This window comes from Salvia splendens, chromosome 17, assembly GCF_004379255.2.
Source record: "Salvia splendens isolate huo1 chromosome 17, SspV2, whole genome shotgun sequence".
In the NCBI taxonomy this organism is placed as follows: Eukaryota; Viridiplantae; Streptophyta; class Magnoliopsida; order Lamiales; family Lamiaceae; genus Salvia; species Salvia splendens.
Genome location: NC_056048.1, coordinates 7,165,754 through 7,181,616, shown reverse-complemented (window position 1 = coordinate 7,181,616; position 15,863 = coordinate 7,165,754). Strand labels below are relative to the sequence as shown.

Here is a 15,863-nt window from a genome sequence, read left to right as displayed (position 1 = left end):
GAACCAACGGAAAAGCCGCATGACCGAGGGACCGAGGTAGCAGCGAAGACAAGATCGTTGAGGCCCCGCGATAAGCTGAAGCCGTCGAGTAAATTCAAGAATTAAGACAGCGGCAGTTTTTGCATTTTATTATTATTATTATTATTATTATTATTCTTTTTGTGCTAGTTTAATTTAAACCTTTTATTTTAATTATTGTTGAGTCGGGCCAAAACTATAAGCCCCGTTCGGGTTTCTTTGTGGTTCTTTCCCGAATTGAATAGGTTAAGTCGAACCGCCCTAGGGTCCTTAGTATTATAATTCATCCACTATTCATAAAAGAATAAAATATTTTCCCTAAACCTAACTTATGCAACAAGATTATTTGTGTTCCTTTCTGCTATCATCAGAAAACGTCTGCTGCCTAGCAGATTTTTGTGATCAATTCTTCGAAATTGTCGAGGGATTGTTCATCGCCTCACGCGAGAAGTCAGATAACTGGACCGTTGCGGAGAACATCCGTAACAATAGCCCAACGATTAACAAATACGGGTAAAGAAAAAAAGGCTCCTAAGTAATTGGTTCAATAAAACTGATCATTAAAAATAACAAATTACACTTTACTAGCAAATATACTCTCTAAATAAGAATTTCAACTTTTTTAAATTTTATCAGCCATAAAATTAGTGCCTTGTGGTATTTAATCCAATAATAAATAAATATATAAATACAGTTAAAGATTAAAAATAAGTCTAAATTAATTAATCCAATTTAAACTCATTAGATAAGTATAAGAAAGCTAACAAGTCAATAAGTTGAAAGACTAATTAATTAAGTATTGCTTGAAATATATGCAACAATCTAAATGGCCTTGGAAAGAATGGAAAAATCTATTGGTCCAATTAATCTCCATTAGGGCACCCGCAACGCGTGCCGCCGGCGTTCCGCGTGCCGTTCCGCCGGAACGGTTTCGCCGCGGAATGCGTTGCGGCGCACCGTTCCGCTCCCATTCCGTTCCCATTCCGTTCCGCGTGCCGACGGCACGGAACGCGGCACGGCTTGTGCCGCCACGCGCTCGGGCGACGTGGCGCTCCCCGCTTCGTGCGTGCTTCCCACTCGCCGGCCCGCGAGTGGGACACGTCAGCGATGACGCAATAATTAATTTTTTTTTAAAAAAATATATTTTTATAAATTTTTTTTAAACGGTCATATTACCGTTTTTTTAACTTTTTTTTAATTTTTTTAATTTTTATTTTTATTTTCTTATTCTATAAATACACCTAATTTATTACATTTCACACACAACTACACATCTACTCTTCCTAAACCAACATCAATTCCTCTCCAATTTTTTATTTCAATCTCCTTCACAAAATGTCCGGCGACGGGAATTACGGCGGTGGCGGCTCCGGTGGGTGGGATCTCAACGCGTTCGGCGATTGGGAGACCATGTACAACACACTAGGTGGTTCCGGGTCGTCGACGCCGGGCACCCAGGGGTCGGCGACGCCGGGTGGGTACCAACCACCCACTTTCGATGTGGATGCCTACGCTCGACCACCCGGCTCGCCGCTTTCTCAGGGTTTGTCCCAGATTCGGGAGGATATCCCCGTAGAACCCACCCAGGGAGGAAGCCGAGGCGGTGGAAGCTCTAGGGCTGCGTCTGAGGCACCCGAGGAGGAGGAGGAGGAGGAGGAACTGGAGGATCTGGGCTGGCATCCGTACAACAACGAAGAAACTAAGGCGGTGTACACCGCCTGGCTCACCGTCTCGTACGATCCCATCGTCGGGAACCAACAAGCCGCCAAGTGCTTCTGGGAAAAGGTCCGTGATGTCTACCACCAAACTAAGCCGAAAGGGGCCCGGAAGCGCAAATATACAATGCTCCGCGCTCACTTTGGCCGAGTCGACGCACAGGTCAAAAAATTTTGCGGCATCTACGCGGCCGAAGCGGCGAACTACCAAAGCGGAGCTTCGGGCGCCGACATTCTGAGGGCGGCTTTGCGCGTCTTCTACCAGGACACCGGCCTACAGTTCAAATATGTTAATATTTGGCAGCTCGTCAAGGACGAGGAAAGGTGGGCCGGCGGTGTCCGCTCGAGCTCGGGCTCAACCTCAAAGCGCACGAAGCACACGGCGAGCGGCCGCTACTCGTCTGGTGACACCGGTGAGGCCAGCGAGGGTACACCGCAGGTGTTTGGGGGTACGGGGATCCAATGCCCGACGAATACGGGGGATCCAGCCGTGGGCGCCGTCGGCCGCAAGGGACGAAGGCGGCGAAGACGGCTAGAGCGAGGAAGGGCCGAGGCGAATCAAGACAGTCGGCCTCGGGATCGGGCTCGCGGGGAGGCTCGGACACACTTATGGTGGCGTACATGACCGCCACAATGGCGGACACTTCCCGCTTCTCGTACGCCCAATTCACGACCTGGTGGAACGGAATTGTGTATATGGCATCACAACTTGGCCTTCCGACTCCCCCTCAACCTCGACCGCCTCCGGAGGATGATTCGCCGGCGGAGTAGTTTTTTTATTTTCCCACGTTTAATTGTGTGTTTTTTATTTTGTGTTTTTTATGTTTTTAGGATTTTAATTGTGTGCTTTTTTTATTTTTTTTAAGTTTAAGTTGAATTTTTTTTAATGTTGTGTGTTTTTTAATAAAGTGTGTTTGTTTTTTATTAAAGTGTGTTTATTTAAATTGAATTGGGTTGGAAATAAAAAAAAATGAAATTGAATGAATAGTAATTTAAGGAACGGTTAAGGAACGGTTAAGGAACGAAGGGTTGCAGGTTCCGTTCCTTAGTTAAGGAATGGAGTAAAAAAGTACAGTGGGGCCCTCAAATAGTGGTTTAAGGAACGGTATAGGAACAGCGTTGTGGATGGCCTTAGATAGTAGTATAAAACTATTAAGTCAATAAGTTAGAATTTTCAACGACTAATGAAGTATTGCATTGAATATATGCAGCATTCTAAATGGACTTTGGAAAAAAAAGGGAAACGTGTGTATTTTGTCTCTTAAAATTAAAATTAAAGACTTTGGGGATTAGATGAAAATGATAGCAAAGTTGAAAACACGTTAAAAATATTTTTTATCGGAATGACTTGAAATTACTACGGTACTTGCAAATTAAGCTTAGAACTTAGTGATAAACGCGAGAGCCAGCAGAGGCCACTGGCCACTACAACATGCTCGATAGGCATGCAGCAAAATTTTCCATCAAAGCCTTGGCAGATGTACGAGCTCAAGCTCAAGCTCACGCCCACCAGCTGAAAAGGCTCATCTAATCCCACCCCCTCGGAGACTTGAATTTGCTAATTCAAGATCCGCGAATGTACTAAGGGAGCTTAAGAACGAGATGATGGCTATGTCATATTGAAGGAATATTCAGGCTCAACGGTGTTATTGCACCCAATATTTCGGATTTGATCCTTCATTTTCATAGCGATTGGTCAAAACCTTAAGCTTATTAAGGTTTGAGGCGCTATTAGAATCTTCTAGAATGTGCTGTTGTTGTATATGGAAGGAACTGAGGCTGCAACAACATCGTGTAGAATAGTGCGATGATTTCTGAACAATTATGTTAGCGCCCGATATCCCACATGATGATTATTTTTATCTCTCTGCAATCCATGGTCCATGGACATCGATCCTATCAACTTGTTATAGGGAATGCGTAGCTAGATGCGGAGAAACCTTGACACCCGAAAGCTAAATATCGATATTATAGACAAAGTTATGCCCGACACCACTGAATGTTTAGGCGAAAAATGGCGGCGCAAACGGAACATGGGAATACAAATGGGAGTAGAAACTCGAAACCGAGTAGTTACTACAAGTTAGGTAGGAAGAGTAATTAAGGAGTATTTATAGGCCCAACAGTTCCTAGTTGTGTTATATTGGTCTTATCTACAATTGCGCTCGGCATTCGCAATAGTTGTCTTCGGCCCAAAAGTATTTGAGAGAAAATAAAATATTAAAGGTGGAAGAAAAGTTTAATTAATACATGTTCACATTTAATTTTCTTATGGAGTATAAAAACTTCGCTCTTAATTTTTATTTTAGGTTAGATTAAAAAATCATTAGGCTCCCTAAGTGCTATCTTTGAAATTGTATGCTTGAAGTTGATAGTAATTTTAGGGACATTTATTAAATATGTTTTGCCCGTATTATATTTGAAAAAAATGCTCCAATATTCACACCATATCGTTGTATTGCATATAAGTGTCATTTTAGGGACATTTATTAAATCTGTTTTGCCTGTATTATATTTGAAAAAAATGCTCCAATATTCACACCATATCGTTGTATTGCATACTGTTGAAAAGTAAAATGCGGAAAATAAAACTCAAGAACTCTTGAAGACTACATTTTTATTGATTTGGATTGTTGTTGTTGATACATAGTAGATAGGTATTTATAGGACTCTCCATATAAATATACCTAGGAACTATACTTATTGGAACTCCACATTATAAATGTTATTCTCTTCCCAACAAGTTGCAACTCCACACATTCTCTTCCCAACATACTTGGGACACTTCAAGTTATCTTTCCAACACTCCCCCTCAAGTTAAGTATCGAGTTTTTCGACACTTAACTTGCACGATCTTCACTTTGATAAATAGTTTATACTCGTATTTAGGAGTCCTTCGCTTTTCATTGACAGTTTATGCTCGTATCATAGAGCTTCTTCAATTCATCATTGATAGTTTATGCTCGTATCATAGAGCGTCTTCAATTCTTCATTGATAGTTTATACTCATATCAAGGAGCTCTTCATCATTGAAAGTCATTTCAAGGAGCTTCTTCAATTTTCTGTTAACAGTTTTAAAAGTGTCATTTTAGGGACATTTATTAAATCTGTTTTGCCTGTATTATATTTGAAAAAAATGCTCCAATATTCACACCATATCGTTGTATTGCATACAAGTGTCATTTTAGGGACATTTATTAAATCTGTTTTGCCTGTATTATATTTGAAAAAAATGCTCCAATATTCACACCATATCGTTGTATTGCATACAAGTGTCACTTTAGGGACATTTATTAAATCTGTTTTGCCCGTATTATATTTGAAAATAATGCTCCAATATTCACACCATATCGTTGTATTGCATACAATACAAGTGTCTAGGCTCCCCTGGATATTTAATTACTATTTATTTGCAATATTAATTTATGGAATATTAAAATAAAGAGGTATTGTAAAATGTTATTTTAGTTGACATATATACACACTTTGATTTTTATGAATTCTGTTAAATTAAAAATTGCAATAACATTTTTTAATGTATTATAATCAAACTAAATAGATAAATTGAAACGAACAACACTAAATATGTGACAAACGAGAGTGATGCTCACATAAGGAGCCCACATAAGGTATGAAGCATATCATTCCTCCATTTTAAAGTATCTAAAATTTGTAGCACTGTTGATTTATATTTCGCCATATAAATAAATTGTTTATGGTTGAGCATTAGTTGGATAAATAATTGATACCTAAATTTGGATGCAGGTATAATAAAAAAATTTACAAAACTCTAGAGATTAAGGTGGCGTTCGGTTGCCATGACTAATATCATGAGACTATCCATTTAGGATTAAGTTGTGGGATTATTTTAGTTGGAGGGGGAGGCTATGACTAATTATCATGAGACTATCCATCTATGATTAAGTTGAAGGGTTCAATCTTATGAACCAAATATGATACATATTTAATCATGAGATTTAATCTTGCCAACCGAACACCCCCTAAATAAATATTGTTTGACAAATGAAACGAAAGTAACTATTACTATTATCCCATATCGATGTAAAAAGAAAACTAATTTTTTGACATAAGTCTAATGAATCACTACTACTATCACTTATTGGTTTAAAGACCCTATGGATTTTATTTTATCATGGTATCAGAGTAAGTCTCCGATCATGGACTAAATTGACTGACCCAACAATATATCTAGTTAGAAACTAAACGACTAACCCAATAACATATCTAAGCTTTAAATTTGGGCCAAGTTCAATAGAGGATTTGTCCTGATCAGAAATAATTAACATTATTCCACATTGGTTTGAAGAGAGTTGATCACTCTGTTTATCACCAATAGCTTTTAGGATAAAATCCTACTCCCTCCGCCCCGCTTAAGATGAAACGTTTTCCTTTTTAGTTTGTCACAGCTAAGATGATACATTTTTTTTGAAAACTCTCTCTCTCTCCAATTAGTACATCCAACCACTTTTTCTCATTCATATTAAAATATTCATGTTTCTTTATCTCTATTTTAATACTTAGGCCATCCACTACGCTGTCTCTATACCGTCCCTTAAACTACTATTTGAGGGTCCCACTGTATTTTTTTACTCCATCCTTTAACTAAGGGACGGAACCTGCAACCCCACGTCCCTTAAACCGTCCCTTAAATTATTATTCATTCAACTTCATTTTTTTATTTTTATTTCCAACCCAATTCAATTAAAACAAACATACTTCATTAAAAAACACACAACATAAAAAAAATTACAACTTAAAATTTTAAAAAATAAAAAAACACACAATTAAAATCCTAAAAAATTAAACGTTGCATAATTTAAAATACAAATTTAAAGAAAATAAAAAAACTACTCCGCCGGCGAATCATCCCCGAACGTGGTGGAGGTGCAATAGGATGCGGAAGGCCAAGTTGTGCTGCCATATACACAATTCCGTTCCACCAGGCTTGGTATTGGGCAGGCTAGAAGCGGGAAGTGTCCGCCATTGTGGCGGTCATGTACATGGCCATAAGGGAGTTCGAGCCTCCCCCGAGCCCTATCCCGAGGCCGCCTGGCTTGATTCACCTCGGCCCTTCCTCGCTCTAGCTGCTTTCGCCGCCTTCGTCCCTTGCGGCCGACGGCGCCCACGGCTAGATCCCCCGTCATCGCCGGTCGTACCCGCAAACTCATGCGACCTAGCCTCTTGTGCGTCGCTGCCCTCACCGGTGTCACCAGACGAGTATTGGCCACTCGCCGTGTGCTTCGTGCGCTTCGAGGTTGAGCCCGAGCTGGAGCGGACACCTCCAGCCCACCGTTCCTCGTCCTTGAGGACCTGCCAAACATCAACAAATTTGAATTGTTTGCCGGTGTCCTGGTTGTAGACGCGCAAAGCCGCCCTCAGAATGTCGGCTCCCGTGGTGCCGCTTTGGTAGTGCGCCGCTTCGGTCGAGTAGATGCAGCAGAATTTTTTGACCTGTCTGTCGACTCAGTCAAATGAGAGCGGAGCATTTTATATGTGCGCTTGTGGGACCCTTTCAGCTTGATCTGGTGGTAGGTCTTGACGACCTTTTCCCAGAAGCACTTCCGGGGTTGTTGATTACCGACGATGGGATCGTACGAGACGGAAATCCAGGCGTTGTACACCGCCATCGTTTCGTTGTTGCTGTACGGATGCCGGTCTAGATCCTCATCTTCTTCCTCTTCCTCGCCCGCCTGGGCTTCCGCCCTGGAGCTTCCACCGCCTCGGCCTCCTCCCTAGCCTCGGCCTCCTCCCAGCGTGGGTTCAACGGGAAAATCCTCCCGAATATGGGATAATCCATGCGAATATCACGGGGCGGAGGGACGGGCATATGCATCCACGTCAAAATTGGGTGGTTGGTACCCCCCGGTGTCGCCGAACCCTGGGTGCCCGGCGTCGACGAACCGGAACCACCCAATGTATTGTACATGGTCTCCCAATCCCCGAACGCGTTGAGATCCCACCCGTCGGAGCCTCCACCGCCAGAGTTACCGTCGCCGGACATTTTGTGATGAGATGTTAGATGAAAATTGGAGAGGAAATTGAGATGATTTAGGAAGAATAGATGTGTAGTTGTGTGTGAAATGAGGATGAATTAGGAGTATTTATAGAGTAAAAAAATTAATTAAAAAATAAAAAAGAAAGAAAAAACGGATATAAACGGTAATATTACCGTTTACAAAATTTTTTTTATCTTTTTTTAAAATTTGAATTAAAAAAAAAAAGATTTATTGCGTCAGCGAGTGACGACGCCCACTCGCGAGCCGGCGAATGGGCGTTACGCATGGCGCAGGGGTGCGCCAAGTCGCCATGGCGCGTGGCGAGACAGCCCGTCTCTTGTCTCGCAGGGACGGGTCGCGGGACGTGATCGTGACGGGTGCGGGACGGGCCGGTGTGCCGCAAAGCGTCGCGCGAGCGTTCCATCTCTCCGCGACGGAACGCGGGACGGTGGCTCGCCGCGTAGTGGATGGCCTTACACCCCCTTTTCTCTATCCAATTTAACACTTTAACCAATAACTCCTAAAATCCCGTGCCGGCCAAGAAATATGTCATCTTAGCCGGGACGGAGGGAGTATAAGCTATCATGAAATTCATGAAAAAACCCTTTCACATACATTGCATTGCTATTTAAAAGGAAAGTTTGGAAAATTTGTAGTCATTGAAAACTCTACGACAGTTTAGGCATTCACCAACAAGACTCTTATTTCCTATGATGACTATAAAAAACTTATCTTTTAGAGGCACAACCCAAAAGAAAGTGTCTCAAAATAACAATGATTTATGATGCCAAATAAATGTCTCTAAATTAAGAACAAATTAACTTAATTTTTTTATATTTTTAGGAATGGATGAAAAGTTTTATTTTATATTTGTAACCATACATACATATGAACGTTGCAATATTTTGGAAAAGGAAAGTCTTGTAAAAAATTTATAGTCATCGAACAATCTATGATAGTTCAAGCATTGACCTGGATGACTCTTATTTTTTATAATTTTCATTCATTAAACGTGTATTATCAATAATGACCACGTAATCACAAAATATGAGAATGACATAAGCAAGTAAACGATCGCAGTGGACATCAAGAGCGGACTGATCTCATCCTGTTAGAACCAGAGTTGTATATAAAGGGATATTAGAGCTATGAGTATAATTAAGAAAAAAATTATAAATACACAAAAACTAAAGAAAAATACAAGTGGTGATGGATGTTGTGTTTGCTGCTAATGCTATCATCATTTTTAGCATCACCATATTGTTGAGTAATGTAGTTGTAGCTAATGCTTCAAACTCGAGCAGAGAAGCGTTGATGGATTTCGGTTGGCCTTATATCAACTCTACTGCTCATCACTGCAACTGGAAAGGCATCACTTGCGATGATCATGGCCGCGTTACAGAGTTAAGCCTGCAAACTCATGTAGGTTGCAATACTCAGCCTAGGTGGCATGATCTTGGCGATCTTTCACATCCCTCACCAGCATTCATCTCAGCTCATGTGGTCTCTATGGAGTCATCCCACCTCACATAGGTTACCTCTCCAACTTGTCTCATTATCTTCTTGGTTCTGAGTTGCCTCCTTCATTGGTAAATCTGAGTAAGTTGAATGTGCTTGACATTTCTGATAACAATTACATTTATGGTGTCATTCCACCTAACATAGGAAGCTTATCCAAGCTACTGTATCTCAATTTGTCTCATAATCAACTCAGGACGACGCTGCCTCTTTCACTGCCAAATCTCACAAACTTAGAGGTGCTTCACATTTCTGTTAATAGTTTTTTTGGTGTCATTCCCTCTGGAATATGGTACCTTCGTCGTTTGATTATTCTGGATTTGAGCTTCAATAACATCAATGGCTCTCTGCCTCCTACTATGACCCAATTAACAAGACTAAATCTTGAAATTGGACACCAATAGTGTGGAAGGTGTTTTTGAAGCAGGAATACAGGATCACTGTGGAAGCCATTTATTATGTAGTCTTTGTGCTTTTTATATTATGTGTGATCTATTTAATATTCTCCAAAAGGGGAAAGAAAGAAGTCCCCTCAGTCACACCTCATCTCAAACATGGAGACATATTCAAGATGTGGAACTTCGATGGCAACATCGCCTACCAAGACATCACTGAAGCAACGAAAGACTTTGACTTCAAATACTGCATCGGAACTGGTGGCTACGGGAGCGTCTACAGAGCTCAACTTCCCACTGGAAAAGTTGTTGCTATTAAGAAGCTTCACAGATTTGAAGAAGATAATCCTGTTTTTTATTCCTCTTTTAGGAATGAAGCCATTGTTCTTTCTCAGATACGCCATCGACATATTGTCAAGCTTTTTGGCTTTTGTCTGCACAAACAAAGCATGTTTCTCATCTACGACTACATGGAACGATGAAGCCTCTTTCGTGTGTTGATGGATGAAGATGAAGCTGTGGAACTTAACTGGAAGAAGAGGGTAAATGTGGTGAAGGGCGTTGCAAATGCTCTATCGTACATGCATCACGATTGCAACCCTCCTATTTTGCACAGAGACATTTCGAGCAGCAACATACTCTTGGATTTAGAGTTCGAAGGTTGTTTATCTGATTTTGGGACAGCTAGATTGTTGGATCCTGATTCATCCAATCAAACTCTACTCGTGGGAACTCGAGGCTATATTGCACCAGGTATGCATTCCATAACATTGTTTAAACTAATTGTATTCATGATGATGACATATTTGTTGGTTGCAGAGTTGGCCTTCACAATGGTGGTTACTCAAGTCCCAATAGTCCGATGTTTGGAGGTGGTGCACGTTGGCCGGGTACACAACCTGACAAATATCGATCGTTCGACCCCGACACGCAGTACGATCCCGAATTCAGTACGGATTCGTACGGTCTGTCTGACATGGAGCCGTCTCCAACTCACCCCGTGATACGACCCTTTGTCGTATCCCTTTCTCCGGCGTCCTTACGTAGGATCGGCGGCGATCTAGTTCGTGGCTGTGCGCGGAGCTCCTCTGTCGGGCAGCGGCGTGACTAGGGTTGATAGAACAATTCACGATTGTTTGTGGAAAAATAATATTTCTTTCATTGATTGATTGCCTTCCTAAAATGATAACACCCTATCTATTTATAATGCTAGAATATCTACTTAATGAACAAGAAACAAATATATGAAAAGATATTCAAATCCCTAATAAATCTAAACTATACGAAGGCTCGTATCAACTCTCCCCCGGTTAAAATCCATCTTGTCCTCAAGGTGGAAACTACGAAGCAACAAAGTGTCGAACGCAGAAGCTTTGACGAGGCATCTCCTCCGGGATCAAACACATATCGAACAGTTGAATGCCTTCCTTTATCACCTCCAAGAACACTCAAATATGGCGCGTCATTGCACGGAGGGATGAATCGCGCATCGACGACGAGTGATGTCGAACGATGAACAATACTTGGAATATCGGCATCAATGAAATCCACATAGAAATAGGCAATTGTCCTTACACCAGTGCAATCACCACCTCTCTTAAACCCACAGTTCGCACCATCCGTCAATGACATTTGAGCCACATTGAACGTTGCGATTATCTTCTCCCCTTTACCAATAGAACCACTCTCCTCTTTATCTTCTAGCAATGTCTCCTCTTTATCTTCTAGCAATGTCTCCTCCTCTTCTAGCAATGTGTCCTCCTCTTCTAGCAATGTGTCCTCCTCTTCGACAATCTTCTCATCATATACCCCGACGAGCCCTTGCAGCGGCATATTGTCGGTCTTATCGATCTCTTCTATGGCCTCGTCGTTTGGAACATCAAGATTAGAGCCCCCATTGTGAGCGGCATTGTTGGGAACTTTCTCATCGTAAGTGGCCATGCCCTCATCTCCCTCCTCGGCGTAACACAATAAACACTGTTTGCACACATGACCCACCACCTATTTATCTGGGCAGTAATAACACAGACCCAACCGAGCTCGTTCCGCCTTTTCTGCCTGCGAAACCCGGACCCTCGGCGGTCTTGCGTGATCAACCGCACGTCCCGGACCTCCCTGGGTCTGAAACGGCGTCGGTAAAGGTTGCGATGACTGCTGCGCCGGAGTACTCAACTGTAGCCTCTCCTTCATAACTGGTTTAGGGCCTTGACGATCAAAACGATCAAGCACATCCTCCAAGAAATCCTTCCACGTCACGAAATCGTTATTTGCAAAATAGTTGAATACCCAATCCGCCGCTGGTTGATCAAATAACATGACCGCGTAGTGCAATCGTTGGGCATCGGGCATCATCAAATGATTGAAGTAAGATTGGACCCTCGAGATCCAATTTGATGCATTTGTCCCCGCGAAACGAGGAGGATGCATTTTGACCCGCTCCGGTTTGACATACCCCGCGATTTGAAACCTCTGGTGTGGGTCCCAGCAAGACGGCGGGCGATCGACTGACTGATCGTACCCGTTGGACTGGTTACGAGATTGGCGATAACCCATTTCCCAAGGTTTCTGTTGACGAAAATCTTCATCATCGAAGTCCTCTCCGTACTCGTAGCCCAGTGGAGGTTCTGTAAAGCGAGACCATGCGGGTTCCAGGTTCTCAAACCGCCGATCAGTCTTGTCTCTCCACTCAATCAGCTTATCCAAGCAATCCAGCAGGCGATCCAGTTTAAGGCTAACCGGATCATCATGGTGTGACCCCTCTCCGGGTCTGTTCTCGATCTCACCGTCGTCGAACGGCCGACGGTTGTAATTCCCAAAATCACAACATCCAACCGGCCATTGGCGACGTGAAAAGACATCGGGTCGGGACGATCCCCAAACCGACTTACCGTTGTTGTTGAAGCGTTTCATGAGTACATAGGATGAAAGCACCAGTTGATACGACCCTTTGTCGTATCCCTTTCTTCGGCGTCCTTACGTAGGATCGGCGGCGATCTAGTTCGTGGCTGTGCGCGGAGCTCCTCCTTCGGGCAGCGGCGTGACTAGGGTTGATAGAACAATTCACGATTGTTTGTGGAAAAATAATATTTCTTTCATTGATTGATTGCCTTCCTAAAATGATAACACCCTATCTATTTATAATGCTAGAATATCTACTTAATGAACAAGAAACAAATATATGAAAAGATATTCAAATCCCTAATAAATCTAAACTATACGAAGGCTCAAATCACCCCGCCGCCCCCTCGGCCGCAGCTCCTTCCGCCGCTGCCGCCCCCGCCAGAAAGAAGCGGATCAAGTACTGGGCGTACAAGTTGTCACCTCCGGCAACGAATGAAGAGTACGCCCCCGGGAGGACGAACTACCAATCGGATGAAACCCTCGTCTTGGCGAGGTGTTGGGTGGATATCTCGGAGGACCCGGTATTCGCGAACAACCAAAAGCAGCTTGCGTAGTGGGAGCGCATCACTGAGCGTGTACAAGCGCCATAGGGAGTAGCTCCGCAAGCACTGGAATCAGGTTAAGAAGCAAGTCAATCAGTTCGCGGCGGCGGAGTAGGAGAAGTGCTCGAGGGAGTAAGGAATCGGCGAGAGCCTGAGCGATGTGAGCGATAGAGCGTTGTTGTCGTATCAGTCCATGTACAGCGATTTCAAGCATTTCAATGTCTGGGCACTCTTGAAGAACAAGCATTTCAATGTCTGTTCGCGGCCGCCCCCCATCGCCGATCCCGACCCCGACCATGTCGGCACTTGCCTACGCGGAGTTGGCAACGGCCTCGATGGCGCGGACGTTGTTGGACACGCATAACGCCCTCATGAAGTGTACGGACCCGGCCAGAGCCGAATACCTCCAGAGGTTAATCGATGAGCTGCGCCGGAAGTTGGGACTTTTGTAGAGTAGTAAACTTTTTTTTTTATTTCTAACTCGTGTAATTTTTTTAATCAATGTAGTATTCGCCGTTTTTAGTTAATCATTGTGTTTTTTAATTAGTTTGCATTTATATATTTGAAAACATTTAAATTAATTAACAAAACAATAGTAAAACCTATAGGGCGCCCCTTAGGGTACCCCACTGCAGGTGAAATGGTAGGAGGATAAAATGCTGACGTGGGGCCGGCTTTAGGGCACGCCTTAGGGCGCCCCATTGCTGATGCCCTAATTGGTACCGTATGGGCAAGTTGATGGAAATGAAGCATTATTAGCTATTAGAAATTTTTTGTAATGCGAATGAATGGAAGGAATTGTGTTGAGAATAGATCGAGATAATGGAGTGTTTATTGCGTTGAGAGATTCGAATGTAATCTCAAAGATGAACTGAATTGAAAAGCCAACAACTCTAACTAACTAAACAGCTATTTAAAACAATCAAGAACTAACGGCTAGTTAGATCTACGGCTACGACTTAATCTGAGAATTAACACTTCATCCGACGGTCACTGTGCATCCAAGCTTGAGAAAGCTTTTAGCCTTGTAACTTCGATTATTTCCTCAACTTGAATCCAGATCCGATGTTATCTGGTGCAGCTGAGTGATCACATCTACAAATCTCCACCTTGATTTCTCAACTCACCATCACTACATCCTGCTCAGATTAACAAGCTCCATACACAACTCAAGTTTCTTCTTAGGCAATGGCTTTGTCAACATGTCAGTCGGATTCTCAGCCGTATCTACTTTACATACCTTCACTTCACCTTCTTCTATTTTCTCTCGAATGAAATGTAGGCGCACATCAATGTGTTTGCTTCTTTCATGATACACTTTATGTTTGGCTAAGCACAATGCACTTGAATTGTCACAACCAACAACCACTGCCTCTTGATCTATCCCAAAGTCCTTCAATATGCCCCTCAGCCATAAACTCTCCTTAACAGCTGCTGTAAGGGCCATAAACTCTGCTTCAGTTGTAGATAATGCAACTACCGCTTGAAGACTACTCTTCCAACTTATAGCAGACCCATAAAGTGTAAAAATGTATCCAGATTGAGACCTTCTGGTATCTATACTTCCAGCATAGTCAGAATCTGACCACCCCATCAATGCCTCTGTTGTCCATTCCTTTGCACCATCAAACAAAATCCCCACATTGCTGGATCCCTTCAGATATTTCAACAACCATCTCAGGGCAGACCAATGTTCTTTCCCATGACTTGTCATGAATCTACTAGTTGCAGAGACTGCCTGAGCTATGTCAGGTCTTATGCTTATCATAGCATACATAGCACTGTCAATTATGCTCGCATAAGGTATTCTCTGCATCTCAGCAGCTTCAGCATCAGATTTAGGTCCTTGCTCCACTGAAAGCTTATAATGTGCACCCATAGGAACTGACACTTCATTTAGATTTTCAACTCCAAACTTCCTGAGTATTCTTGAGATGTAATCAGATTGAGTTAGCCATATCCTTTTCTGTTCCACATTCCTGATGATGCTCATTCCCAGAATTCGTTTGGCTGGCCCCAGATCCTTCATCTCAAAGGCTGATCTCAAATCATCTTTAACCTTCTGAATCTCCTTCTTACATGCCCCGGCCAGTAGCATGTCATCTACATAAAGCAACAAATAAGCTACAACAACTCCACCTTCATGCTTAATGTAGACACACTCATCATACTTCGAGCTCACAAAACCAGTGCTAAGCATATGATCATCAAATTTCCTATGCCACTGCCTACTAGTTTGTTTCAAGCCACATATACTCCTTTTCAATAGACAAACTTTATCCTTGTCCTCTGGTTTTACAAAGCCCTCTGGCTACTGCATGTAGATAGTTTCTCTGAGATCACCGTGTAAGAAAGCTGTCTTCACATCAAGCTGCTCCAGCTCCCAACCTCTCCTAGCTACAATGGCCAGCAAAATTCTTATTGATGCATGTTTCACCACAGGACTAAACACCTCATCAAAATCGACTCCTTGCTCTTGTGTGAAACCTCTAGCCACTAGCCTGGCCTTAAATCTCACCTCATCATTCTGAGCAGCTTCTATCTTCTTCTTAAAAACCCACTTACAACTCACCACCCTTCTGCCATCTGGTTTGTTCACCAACACCCAGGTACCATTCTTCAATAAGGACTCTATTTCCTCTATCATAGCCTGCATCCATCTCTCCCATTCCTTGCTATTCATGGCCTCTCTGTAAGAACAAGGCTCAGAATATTCAACCTCTTCTGCCACCATTAAAGCAAAGAAGAGAGATTCTG

At 42.7% G+C, this 15,863-nt stretch overlaps 1 protein-coding gene across 1 annotated transcript; it reads left to right on the top strand.

The window, feature by feature from the left end:
* Positions 1-8,959: 8,959 nt before the first annotated feature.
* On the top strand, positions 8,960-10,145 carry LOC121774237 (MDIS1-interacting receptor like kinase 2-like). Its single transcript, XM_042171144.1, has 3 exons — positions 8,960-9,176; positions 9,284-9,560; positions 9,782-10,145. The coding sequence occupies exons 1-3, from the start codon at positions 8,960-8,962 to the stop codon at positions 10,143-10,145; spliced, it is 858 nt and encodes a 285-aa protein (XP_042027078.1).
* The last annotated feature ends 5,718 nt before the right edge of the window (positions 10,146-15,863 follow it).

What these genes read in the sequence shown, in the direction of transcription:
- LOC121774237 (XM_042171144.1), top strand. Translation starts at nt 8,960, where the DNA reads ATGGATGTTGTGTTTGCTGCTAATGCTATCATCATTTTTAGCATCACC. An exon ending in AAGCCTGCAAACTCATGTAG is followed by an intron (nt 9,177 to 9,283) that starts GTTGCAATACTC and finishes CACCTCACATAG; the next exon opens with GTTACCTCTCCAACTTGTCT. An exon ending in GTCATTCCCTCTGGAATATG is followed by an intron (nt 9,561 to 9,781) that starts GTACCTTCGTCG and finishes ATTCTCCAAAAG; the next exon opens with GGGAAAGAAAGAAGTCCCCT.